This window comes from Cololabis saira, chromosome 6 (genome assembly GCF_033807715.1).
Source record: "Cololabis saira isolate AMF1-May2022 chromosome 6, fColSai1.1, whole genome shotgun sequence".
NCBI classification, from domain to species: domain Eukaryota; kingdom Metazoa; phylum Chordata; class Actinopteri; order Beloniformes; family Belonidae; genus Cololabis; species Cololabis saira.
This window is the reverse complement of record NC_084592.1, coordinates 17,785,318-17,798,290: the sequence shown is the minus strand read 5'-3', so window position 1 is coordinate 17,798,290 and position 12,973 is coordinate 17,785,318. Positions and strand designations below refer to the sequence as shown.

Below are 12,973 nucleotides of genomic sequence, written 5' to 3'. Positions count from 1 at the left end.
TTCAGTATCTAAACCTTTCACTTTTTTTCCTGCCTCTAAAAAAAAAATCACAATGTTGATGTTTAAACTCGTTTTTTTTTTTGTTGGGGAAAAAAATAATTCTTAATGATGCAACATGGGGCAGATATCTGAGAAAAATTGTTCAAGGACCTCAATCAAGTCAGCTGAAGGACAAGAAGGTTCAGAGGAATGAAAAGCGATGGTTATCCATTCAAGACGATGCTCGAAATCCCTTAGAAGATTGGGCGTTGTGGTTTTGCACCTATCAAAGCAGCCGGGCTCTCGTGAAACAGGTTAAATTCCATGAGAGACCAACTCCCTGCTCCAATTGGCCAACACTTTTACTCCACCAGGGCAGATCAGTCCAGTCCAACACAATCATGGCTTTTCATTTCAAAATGCTAAAAATCTCATTTGTTGAACTGGAAATAATGAACATGTGACCTCAGTATTCTGTTATTCCAAATACTTGCAAGTCAAAAGTCAAATCAGTGAGGGGTACAGTAACTGTTATTCACAAAATCACTCTTTACTCTACATATTTTTGGGATCAACCTTCAGTTAAAAGTGTCGCATGTAACCATCAGTTGTTCTGCGGCAACTTTCAGATGGGCAACACGTTTCCGTCAATTGTAACTTTTCATTCTCAAGGCGCCAAACACTGTGTTCTACGAAATCCCCGCATATCTCAGAAAAATACAAAAGGTGTCCTTTGATACTGGTATATTGGTGCGCTGATGCACCTGTCACTGCGATATTGGACCTTGACAGCAAATGACGTCCTTGAGTGTTGACTTATGAATAAGTGATGAGGTCCTGCGGCAGCAGCGGGACCAGAAGTGAGGGGAAAGTCACCCAACTCACAAGCATAAGACACCACCCGCAGACTCTCTTTCCTTTTCGTTATCTTTTGGTTTCTCTTGCTCCTTCGGCCAATGTTTGGTTACATTTAGGCAACACATTTCCCCAGTTAGGTTTAGGCACTAAAACTACGTGTTTAGGCTTAGGTAAGGACCGTGGTTTGGTTTAAAATGTACTTTCTGCACTGACATGGGAACGCACTTTATTTACTGGGTGTGTTGAAAACATTGAAGCCTACTCATTGATTTATGAGACAGAATATGATGCAAACATTTGATGTCATTGCAGTGAGATGACTGGCTCCACGTGGATAATGACTTCAACATCAATTTGTTGTAAATGCCTGAATAAAAAAAAAAAAAATCAATGCAGTCAGCAGCATTGAGTCAGTTTTTTTTTTTAGTTTTTTTTTTTTACATCAACTGACTGTCTTGTTCAGTAATTCAAAAATAACCAAGGCAATCATTACATGAAAAGAATATATAAACAGCATTTAAAGATTTAAGACACCAAAGAGCCCTCCGGGATAGAGCTGCTGTACGCCTCACAGACTTGGCATTTCTCATAAAGAAATAGAGGGCCACTCGGATCACTGAAGCTGACAAAACAGATAGATGCAGGACACAGATTAATGGTGATACACAAACAGAGACTTAAGGTGTGCAAGAGAGAGCTAAACAAAACGTCTGTGAGGAATCTCCGCTAGCTGGTCTCTCTCTCTGCGTCCTCACCAGTGGGCCACTTGGCTGGTGTAGTCCTCAGTGGTGGCGGGCGAGTCACTGTCAGCCTCCTTTTCAGAGGCTCCTCCGCCGCGACCGCCTCTGTATACCCTCCCCTTGTGTTTGGGCGGCCACGGCCTGTCCTGGTCCCTCTGCTCCCGCAGCCAGCGCTTCTCCTCGCGCCTCCTCAACCGCACCTCCTGGTGCTCCCTCTGGCGGGTGAACTGGAACCGCTGGAGGAACAGGTCCTTGGCGTACTCGTACAGCTGCACGTCCAAGAAGTTGAGCTCCTCGATCCGCTTGCGCACGGGTTCGCTCAGGTCCACGTTGGCCGCCCGCGTGCTGTTGATCTGCGTGAAAGCAGAGATGAAGCGCAGGCTGAACGTCCGCTCGAACAGGTACTGCGTCTTGCGCTGGAACTCCGTGAGGCCGTAGAAAGCCATGTTCTTCAGGTTGCTCATGGCGCTGCTCAGAAGGATGTGGTTGCGTTGGCTCTCGTTCATAGAGGACAGGTTGTAGCAGCCCACCAGGCTCAGGTCGGCCAGCATGCGGACCTGGCGGTTGCTCGCCAGGTTGGACGGGCAGTTCATGAACTCCGTGAGGGTGACGCCAGACCAGTCGTCCCCGCTGTAGCACGTGGGGAGCTCGTCCTGGGTGGGAGAGCGGCCGTCACACATATGGAGGGCAGTCTTCCAAGTGGCTCCTCTCTGGACGTGTTTCCACTCGCTCAGGTAGCGGGAGACTGGATCACGCAGCATGGTGATGTAGTAGAAGTTCCTACAGCCAAAACAAACACAGTTAGAGAGCTGTGAGTGCATCACCATCACGGACGGCTGCCCTGCGTTGTGCTGACAGATGGTGAGTTTGGTCTCTGTATGAAACGTCAAGGTTGAATGCTAATTGGAAAATTTAAGTCTCACTAATTACATTATCGGAGCTGATTTCTATATATTGTCCTTGGAAAGTGAATTCTTGCTCCAGAGCAGTGGAGTTCGAAGAGCGAGCTAGAATTGTTTCTTTTCCACCTGCCAATAGAGAGAGTAATTGGGTTTCAACAAATTGCTTTAATACGGACCTGGAGAAGGTAAGTAAAAAAACTGACCCCAACCCCCATCCTAACCTTGTTATAAAATAATTAGGCTTCAGCTGTTGCAACTCACCCCTGTGGCACTTTTTTACAGGGACTCTCACCAAATGTTGCACATTTTTCTCAGGAAAGCAAAGTGGAGGAAAAAAACACATTTTACTGTCTTTCTGATGATAGATAACTGGTTACCCCACAAGCGAGCTAAAGGCCTTGTGTTGATGTTACTGTAAACCACAAAACCACAGTATCTCAAAGCCTCCACCAACAGTAGGAACCACAGAGACTTTTAGACCAGAGGCAAAACCAAGACAAGAAGTTTACTTACCTTTGCTTTCAACATTTACAGTAAGTTTCCACAAAACAGAAAAACAAAATCAAAGTTCATAATAGTTAACAATGAAAAACAACATCTTAGTCCATCAACTTAATGCACTCTTGAAGATAAAACACCTGCCTTTTGGTATCCAGGCTCATATTTGATCAATCCCCACTTATTAGGGTTACATAGAGATATTGGGGGGACGGACATCCCTGAACATCCCCTGCATCCAATCAGAGCCAACAGGTTGAAGCTGGAGAGGAGGCAAGCTCTCTGGCTCCTTAAATCCATCTATTGACAGCCTCTATTTTTTTGTATAATTGTTGTGGGTTTTTTTTCTCTTTTTTTGTCTTTAAAAGTTGTCTTTTGATTCATTAGGAAACTATTCTCCAATTTCACCCGCAAGACACCGAATCTTTACTTGCAATTTTTGCACATTACTATGGTTCCAAGCAAGATGTGAGTTGTTATTTATTTATGTGACTTGAGGCTTTATTCCTTTCATGTTTACCAATGATCTACCCCATTTACTTTTTATTCATTTATTTTTTTATTTTTAGGCACAAACCGTAACATGCATTGACAGATTTTCCATAATATCACATACAAACCCTAAAACAAGAAAATATTCACTGTTACTTGACAGCGGTGTCAGATTGAAAAATAAAACACACGTCTTGAATTAAAGTGACGAAGAGTTTTTTGAACAGCGGCACAGAGACGCTACTGTTCTTCCAGCACGCATCCGTCGGTAAGCTGTGATTACAGACCTGTTTAGAGCAGCTGCATCCTGGCACTTGCTCCTGGAGATGACTGGCTGCAGATACATCCTCATTAATCCAGGGACATAAACACAAGTGTTGTCTGAGAGCATTAGACAGCCCAAAGGTCAGCTGTGTGCACCATCAGTGTCAAAATACATCAGGATCAGCGAGTCTGCAGAGCTGTCTTGAGGAGGCTTTCCCTGAGTGATACAGATGGCTGTCAAAGGGGGAGGGAGGGGCGGCATGCCCTCACAGGGTTCTCTTACTTCTGGCCTCTGTTATCACAAATGCAACCCCTACAGTCGTTTTACACTCACACTCACAAAAAAACAAATAAAACAAACTGCAAAACATTTTCACAAGGAAGTTGCTTTTCCGGTAGGTTTTAGCACAAAAGCGATGCTTTTCTTGTTTGACATCGCAGTTACAACGCCACATCCCTTTCTGATGCTCTCACAATCCCGTCTTAATGTGTCGGAGTCTGGCCCTGCTGAACTCTAGTTAATCGTAGATCAATAATGGATTGGAGGCATATTGCAGCTCATTCTGCCCTAAAATACCCATCTCTAAAGCAGCAGCACCATCAGCATTACTTCACTGGAGCACAACTAAAAAGGGGCCATTAAACAAAGATGGGAGAGGAACTGAAAAAGTACGGACAAAAATGGAAATCTGAAGAGATGCTGAAGATTGAAGTCAAGAGGGAGGACGGAGGAACGCACTGAAGCTCGGTGTAATTTAAATGGAAATATTGAATGGATGTGGAAGGGGGTTTGATAAATACTGGCATCAAATGTCTGATTGAAAAGTGACAATGCTCATGTTGTTACAGTGCAATGATCTGCAACACATTCGTGTAAATGTCTCATCAGAAAAACTGATTACAAAGGGGGTTATAGAATACTAGGTGCTCAATTGGCCTGTAAACATGGCCGAATAATAATCTGATGGGTTTTTTTGGGAACCGAGGCCAATCCACCAATGACCACAAGCCACAGCGCCCAAAGGAGCTATTGCTGACATCGTGATAAAAGACAATATAGGACACCCTACGATAGTCTTAGTCCACACCCTGACAGGACAGAGCTGCTTTGGCATCATGAGAAAGACTCAATAGCAGACAACCGCTTATCAGGTTATGGTTGATTGATGTATACACAGAACAGTTAATGCGTATAACTATATTATTCATATTGACAAGACGTCAGACTGAGCTTAAAGCTGGAGATAAATATTCGCTGTTAACTCGTTCACATGTCTCAAACTCATCCTCGTACCTAAGATCAGGGTCTCGCAGAATGTCAGTTCATACATGTCTGCATTTCAATCATGAGTCTGAGTATACATATATATATATGTATATATATATATATATATATATATATATATATATATATATATATATATATATATATATATATATATATATATATATATATATATATATATATATATACCATATTTTCTGGACTATAAGCCGCACCTGCATATAAGTCGCATCCGCTCTAAGATATGCATATATATTTGATATATTTACTACATGTATAGAAGGATTTTGAACTGTAAATGATGTACATGTATGTACCTAAATAGATCGTTTCCTAACTGTCTTTTAACACGGCAGCAACTTTGCTGATTAAAACGGGACAGAACCAAGAGAAAATAACCAGTATTTATTTATCTATTTATCAGTTTGAAATCTGCTTCTACATACTTCTATCTGCTAAAGACGAAGTAGCGTATTCTTCTTTGCATTTATTTTGTCTTAGTTTTGACTTTTTTAACTTATACAATACACATCATTGAAAAGCCTGAAGGAAAATTTGTGTGCATAAGAATCCTTAGATACATATCATTTTATCCTCAATTTGGTTACAAGGCATGAGGTCATTTCAAGCAGGATCAGAGTTTTGATTTTGAAGTGGGAACTGCAGAGACTTTCAGTGCCTTTGGGACTCGTGAGACCCCAGTCCAACCCTTTCACTGGCCTGGATCCAGAACCGTCTCTTGCTCCTGGCAAAAGGCTGTGATCCAGTTAATTGCGTTGTCTTCTCTGGTTAGAAACTCGAGTCTGTCAAATGGACCACAATGAGCACTACTTTCTGTCCAGTTGTGCATGCTCCACTGAAATAGCACAGAAATATGTGCATGCAGATCTGACAATAATAGAATACAATAATATTTGACAGATACCACTGCCAGTTGTCTACTGAGATGTCTCTGTGAATCCATTAAAAGGCAGGACAGCAATCTTTGGTTTTGTGGTGCAAAATTGGAGACTAATGTTAACTCACTTAACTAAACTAATATTTGCAGCTAAGACAGAGGGAACTTGCCAGTCAAATGCTAAAGCAATTCAGGCAAACTTTCACGCAGGCCACACAATATGAACCTAAAAGTACAGAGAAATAAGGGCTTCACCAAAACCCAATCACATTCATGTTCCACATGTTATGACTGTTCAATGGCTGTTGAGCAGCGACTCTCAGAGCCTGAGTGACTGACACAACTGACACATCAAAAAACTGACAGGGACAGTTTTTTTGTTTGTTTTTTTAATCTACGCTGTTGGCATTGTTGAAAAATGGCGGGCTCCTGATGGTTTACCCTGTATTGTCACCGAAACACCTTCCTGACCCATGCAGCATGAAGGAACAGACAATGCACCACGTTTTATTCTTAGCCGCTGCTAATGTCAGAGACATCTGGCTCCTGATTACCTGCAATTAGCTCAAATGACACAATTTCAGCCCACTGTTTCTCCTTAATTACAGGCTGCTAAAAGCGTCACTATGTGCCGTTTAGGTTGAGCTCAGTGGATGAAGTGAAATTACACTTATTGTAGGTGCTTTCAGAGTGGAGTATTAAAGCGAAACAGAATATCTCTGTGAGCTGGGCGAAAAAATTGATTAGAGCAAATGCAAGAAATCAGTAACTAAAGGCAGATCAGGTTTTGATTCAGTCGTGTGTGTGTGAGTGTGTGTATAAATGGACTCTGAAGCAGTTATTTCTTACGTGTTTGTAATTTCCGCCTGTTTAGTGTTGGTTAACTAATCTGATTAATCCTCACAATGTGACAGCGTTGATCTGCCTACATTTACTCCAATGTGGTTCAGGGGTATTGCAAAAACACACGTTTAAATACCTTTTTACTTTCGATGCAAATTTGTTTCCCTCATGAAACCGCCACAGTCAGGAGAATCAGTCGAGGCTGCAGCTGGAACATCAGGCCAGAGTTGTCACGGTCACATCGTTCCCATCAAAACAACAATCATTCTTTCAGTCACAACCGGAAGTGTATTGTGATGGACGGCAGCATCTTGTTAATATTTTACTCATTCTTTGCAATAAGCAAAGGTTTATGTACATCTGTCACAGCACATAACTTGAGTATTCTTGATTATTATGTTTTCGGTCCGATAATTACATTCAGGGGTGCAGATCCGATGTCAGGATTGGGGGGGACACCAACGTGATTTTAATTTTTAATTTTTTGCCAATATGCAACTCATACCATGCCATAAATTGGTAAAGGCTCACCAAAGAATACTGCACAGGGAATCATTTATTGTGCTTACCTTTCTTGTTTATTTGTCCTAAACAGCCAACAGTGTGTGTCACTGATTACTTAACTGTTATATTCGTAAATCATAATTTTAAGGGTTTTGGGCATGTAGTGTCTACTCATCTCAAATTCTTCTCACCATCTTCCTTTTATCCTATGGGACTACTTTATGCACGATCAATTGATATATGGATGAAATATGGAGCCCTAAACAAGTTGTTTAAACTAACTGATCATGTTTTAACACAGTTATGGTGGTAGCCCGTCAAAAATTTAAAAAATATTAATTCAGACTAAAAAAATAATAATTATGGAGTAGCAATACTTTCATTCTGTACACCTCAAAACGCACTGTGGATGTATTATTTTTTTAGAAATATATTTTTAATAAATATTCTACATATTCAACCTTTAAGTCTGAAAATACATTTGTTCAATTTTGAATAATTTAGGGTATTTTTATTAGGGGGGACAATTCATGTTTTTCAGAAATTGGGGGGAACATGTCCCCCCCTGCACCCATGATTACATTAGATTTATATAGGAAACTCTACTAATGAAAGTTATGTTAAGATGTAGTGGTTAACGGCATTCATCACCACAGAAAGAAGTCTCCCTTCCTTTATTGAGTAAGCCACATCTCACAAAGAGAGGGGTAAGGTTAGGTAAGGCATTTATATTCTGTACCACTTCATCCTGCCCAGGGTCACGAGGGGGCTGCTTGTCTCAGCTGTCACTGGGTGAGAGGCTGGGTAAACCCTGAACCGGTCGCCAGTCCATCACAAGGCCACACGGAGCAAATGAGACAAACAAAACCATGTACCCTCACACTCACTCCTGCAACCAATTCACAATCTCCAATCAAATCTCAACTGAATATGCATGGCGATGGACAGCGGGAGGAAGTCAAAGCACCCTGAGAACAGCCACACATGGTAAGGGAGGAAGATGTAAACTCAACGCCTGCTTGCTGCTAGGTGATCCTGCTCCACGGGGTATTCTGTATCTGGCCTAAATGGGGTCATGTCTCGTTTTTTTCTTCATTCTTCATTTTAAAACTGCAAATCGTGAAATCATAGTCGATCCCTTCCCCTGGTAGCATCCTGGACGTCAGTCAACAGAGCAGCAGACACAACTGTGAGCACAGAGAGAATGAAAATAATAAAATGTTTCAAAAGTGAGTAAACAGATCCGTCTTAGGCTGTTAGACTGTAAGAACCCCAAAGCACTGTATATAATACTATTGATATAGAGGCCCTACAGCCCGATACTGTAACTCAGATATAGTCAGAACTGCTGGGTTGCGTCATGAAGGATTTCTGTTGGTATTGTTTTGTCTCGTTAATCCTCCCCTCCATCTGTAATGAGCTGCCTTTAGGCAAGGCACGCCAAGTTTATTTCCACTGCACAATTCAACAACAAGGTGATTCCAAGTACTTTACAAAGACATTAAAACATAAATAAAGAGCGGGATTTTAAATGAAAAGAAAAAAGAAAGAAATATTTAGTTTAGCAGAGCACCTAAGGGATTTTCACTCATTTCACATTTCCGACTTTTTCAGCAGATCAGATTGATCTACTTTTGAGGCATGGCTGTGTACCTGCTGGTTCTTAAGGCAACCAAAAAACACTTAATAGATCAGTAGGGATTGGTTTTATTACGTAAATCCTATGAGACTACTGCAGCTTCTCTTTTGTTTAAAAACACAATGGCCCGGACAAATATATTTTATGTTCAAAACAAGGCTGAAGCCACATAAAATGATGAGTGCTCCGAGAAAGAACAAAATGTCAGGTGAAATGGAAACGTCAACATTTGTTAAAATAGCTCAAGGATGACCAATACCTCCCTCTAAACCTGAACTTTTTTGTATCACTCATATACAAAATGATGGATTGTTATAGTTACATGATGGTGTTCTTGGAGGAATAAGGTCAGGAGGCAGGTGGATAACTGTTTAAAAAAAACAACACTCATTAAAGCAGCACAATGTAACTTTTCCACCTTAATATAGTATTTCCAGAGTCATTGTGATGGTACATCAACTTACAACAGGTTTAATGACACCTCTGTCATGGTCTGAGGGGTCTGTATCGCCTTCACTGGCACTATGTAACTTTGAGGTGGATGGTAGGAACTCTTCCACACTACTGGTAAAGCACTACCGCTTTTGTCCAAAGGAGCCGCCAAACTCAACAAAAGCTGAAAGTTACATTGTGCTGCTTTAAAGAAGTTATGTTTTCTTGTATTGTTAATAGTACAAACAAACTGTCACTACCAGCTGTGAGCTGGCCTGGAAGGGCCCGAGCCCGAGGAAGCTTAGTTAAGCGGCTACGATGGATGAAGGTTGCTACTTGGGTGAACCAGTGAGCAGCCGTCCTGGGAGCACCTGGAACAGCCGGCTTCTTCCACTAACTTTGCCCAGACCTCCGCCCAAAGCCACCGCTGGTACAGCTCCAGGGACCCCCATGCTGCAGTCAATTAGCCAAGTGTTGGCTCATCAAGGGTCCTGCTGGTGCACGACTGGATCTCCGCCAGTCCTTGTTTCAGCTCCACCAGTACTCATGAATGGTACAGTACTATAATAATAATAACAATTCATTTAGTTTAACAGTGCTTTTCAAGTTACTCAAGGACACGTTACAGCTAAATGACGACATAATAAAATAAAAACAACAGTATGAAAAATGAAATAAAGGAAAGATTATAAGTTGTATGCAGTTTGAAACAGATGTGTTTTGAGTCTGGATGTGAACTGGGGTAAAGAGTCATTATTATGGATGTCAGGTGGGAATGAGTTCCAGAGTTGGGGAGCAGAGCGACTGAAAGCTCTGCTCCCCATGGTGCTGAGATGGACAGAAGGCACAGAGAGGTGGAGGGAGGAGGAGGACCTGAGAGAGCGAGAGAGGGGTGTAAATAGAGATTAGATCAGACAAATAGAGGGGGAGAGGATGTAGATGGCTTTGAAGGTATAGAGGAGGATTTTGGAGGTGATTCTGAATTTAACCAGGAATCCGTTCTGCAGCAGCTCCATTGGCTGGAGGTGATGTGGTGAAAAGAGGCAGTTCTGGTGATGGGGTGGGCTGCTGAGTTCTGGACCAGTTGGAGTTTATAGAGAGATTTGTTGATGAGACCAAAGAGAAGTGAATTACAACAATCAAGGCGGGAGGTAACGTGGCTGTGGACCAGGATGACAGAGGTTTGAGGGGGGAGAAGGGACGGCTGCGATTAATGTTGAGTAAATGGAAATATGTAGACTGGTTTATGTTATTGATGTGAGCTTTGGAAGAAAGTGAGCTGTCGAGGATGACACCCAGACTCTTAACCTGAGGGGAGGGAGAAGCTGTGGAGCTGTCAAGGGTAAAGGGAAAAACTGCCAGTTTTAGAGAAAGTACACACAAGGTAGAATTCAGTTCTATTACCGTTTAGTTTGAGATGAACCAGGATTTGATTTCGGTGAGGGAGGATGGTGGGAGTTAGTATCTTAGGCCAACTGTTAGGCCAACTGGAAAAGTAAAAGTGGGTGTCATCAGCGAAACAGTGGAACGTTATTACGAAATATTTTGCCAAGTAGTAGGAGGTATATTATGAAGAGGAGGAGCCCCAGGACAGAGCCATGGGGCACACCTGTAGTGACGGGGAGGGCTGTGAGGTGAAGGATTTCAGCTGGATGAGCTGAGTGCGGCCAGTGAGGTAGGAGTGTAACCAGTGGAGGGGGGTGTGAGTGATACTTAAAGAAGAGAGTCTATTGAGGAGAATGGGGTGAGAGATGGTGTCGAAGGCCACACTCAGATCAAGAAGGATGAGGATGGAGGTCAGAGTCAGCAACCATGTGGAGGTCGTTGATGATTTTGATGAGGGCTGTTTCAGTGCTACGATGGGGGACGGAAACCAGGCTGTAATTGTTCATACAGGTTGTTATGAACGAGATGGGAGTGGAGCTGAGAGGCCTTTTCTAAGATTTTTGATATCAATATTGAAATCATTAGGGTCTGAACCAGTACTGAGAGCAGACCATGTACAGTATAATAGTTGCTTCAGTAGTGTCATTAGAAATGAGAATGGATGGACAAATTTGATCAGAATTATGTAAGGTAACACTAGATACCACCATAGATTACTATAAACTAAGCCAAAACAAAAAAACATGTTCACACATTTGCCTAATTATGAATTAACCCTGGGTTGGGATGACTTGACAAGGTGGCAACCTACAATGAAATTTAAGAAAATCAAATAAAATCTTCTAAAAACTATCAGTGACCTCACTGGGAGTTTATCCAGATCTTCTTAAGCAGTCTGTGAGAGTTAAAGAGGATAGGACAAAAAAGGACTGATGGGCAAATATAAGACAATTTACTTTATTTTTTTAAATTACATAGTACATGACTAGTGCATACTTTTGCAAAAATATAGTACGTAGAATGTGACCAGCACCCAGGGGAAAATGTCCAGTATCCAACTGACCAAGCCTCTGCACATCCTGCATCTCCGACAGAGAAAACCAATCACAGAGAAAACCAATCAAAGGTCACGTGGCTGGCCTCGATTTGAAACATAATCACTTTTACAGCAGCAGTTTTAAAATGGTCTGTAAATAGAGACGTTCCAACAAGAATCTGGCAGATACAGTCAAGACAGAACAGACCAACAATGTAGAAACACTTTAAAGATAAACCAGTTAACTGTTCTTTTGTGGCTTTTTAATGTTATTCTTATTAATATATGACCAAGTCATGTCCAACAACTGTAAATGTATAGTTGTTACTGTACAGTTAAAAAAAAGAGTTAATCATAACTGCTCAACATGTTTAGAAAGCATTTTGCAATATTGCAATGCCATTTAAAATTACTGACTAGAAATGCAATATCCAACACACTCTTTCGAGACTGAAACTGTAGCATCCACTGAGATGAGTGTTTCCAGGACCGGTCTCCTGAAGACACAGTGCAGTTCCCCACATGAGTGGAGTATTCCTGTAATTTAACATGTCACTCCACTCCTGCCCTTTTCTCCACTTGGCTTCTCCTCTGTGTCTTACAGACATTAGAGCTCCCTCTGGATCCATAACCTTTTCTTAAAGGTTGTCACATTAATCACACTGCTGATTTCAATTTCCCTGAGCGTGTGTGTTGTGTTTGTCTCTTGTTATGCTGCGTGTTGTCTCTCTCTACTGCAATCACTGCATATTTAAACAGCCATCACTTTCCTCATCCTCTTTTTTTTCTTTTTTTATTACATATAGCCTTTGCAGGGAATCCTGATTCAGGTAAATCTCCACAGATGGAAGTTGATGAGAGTTGAAGGTGACATGTTGATAGTTTTCTGTCTCTAGAAAACAATTTTAAGATGATATGGTTTTCTTAAAAGGTGCTGCTGAGAATATCAGCTGTGTCAGTGGCCAAGTACCATGGAGTGTGTTTGAAAGCATGGTGTCCAAGTACACCAAATTACTTTATATAACGTTATCCAAAACGGGGTACAGAATGTATGTGGAAAACATGGAGCAGCATCTGCTCTCTGCCACAGACTGTCTACAGTCTTATGGCACTTTTCCACTAGTACCCACTCAGCCCGGCTCGGCTCCACTCGGTTTGGCGCTTTCCCACTAGGGGTCTAACGTGCCGAGTAGATACTTTTCTGTAACTACTGTGCC

The 12,973-nt window shown here is 41.8% G+C and overlaps 1 protein-coding gene across 1 annotated transcript in view; it reads right to left on the bottom strand.

Annotated features, from left to right (window-relative positions):
- Positions 1-643: 643 nt before the first annotated feature.
- The window catches only part of hs6st3b (heparan sulfate 6-O-sulfotransferase 3b), a 98,153-nt gene continuing 85,823 nt past the window's right edge, over positions 644-12,973 (bottom strand). The window contains exon 2 of the mRNA XM_061724451.1: positions 644-2,357. Coding sequence (XP_061580435.1) covers positions 1,589-2,357 — 769 coding nt within the window. The 3' untranslated portion in view covers positions 644-1,588. The remainder of the gene's footprint in view (positions 2,358-12,973) is intronic.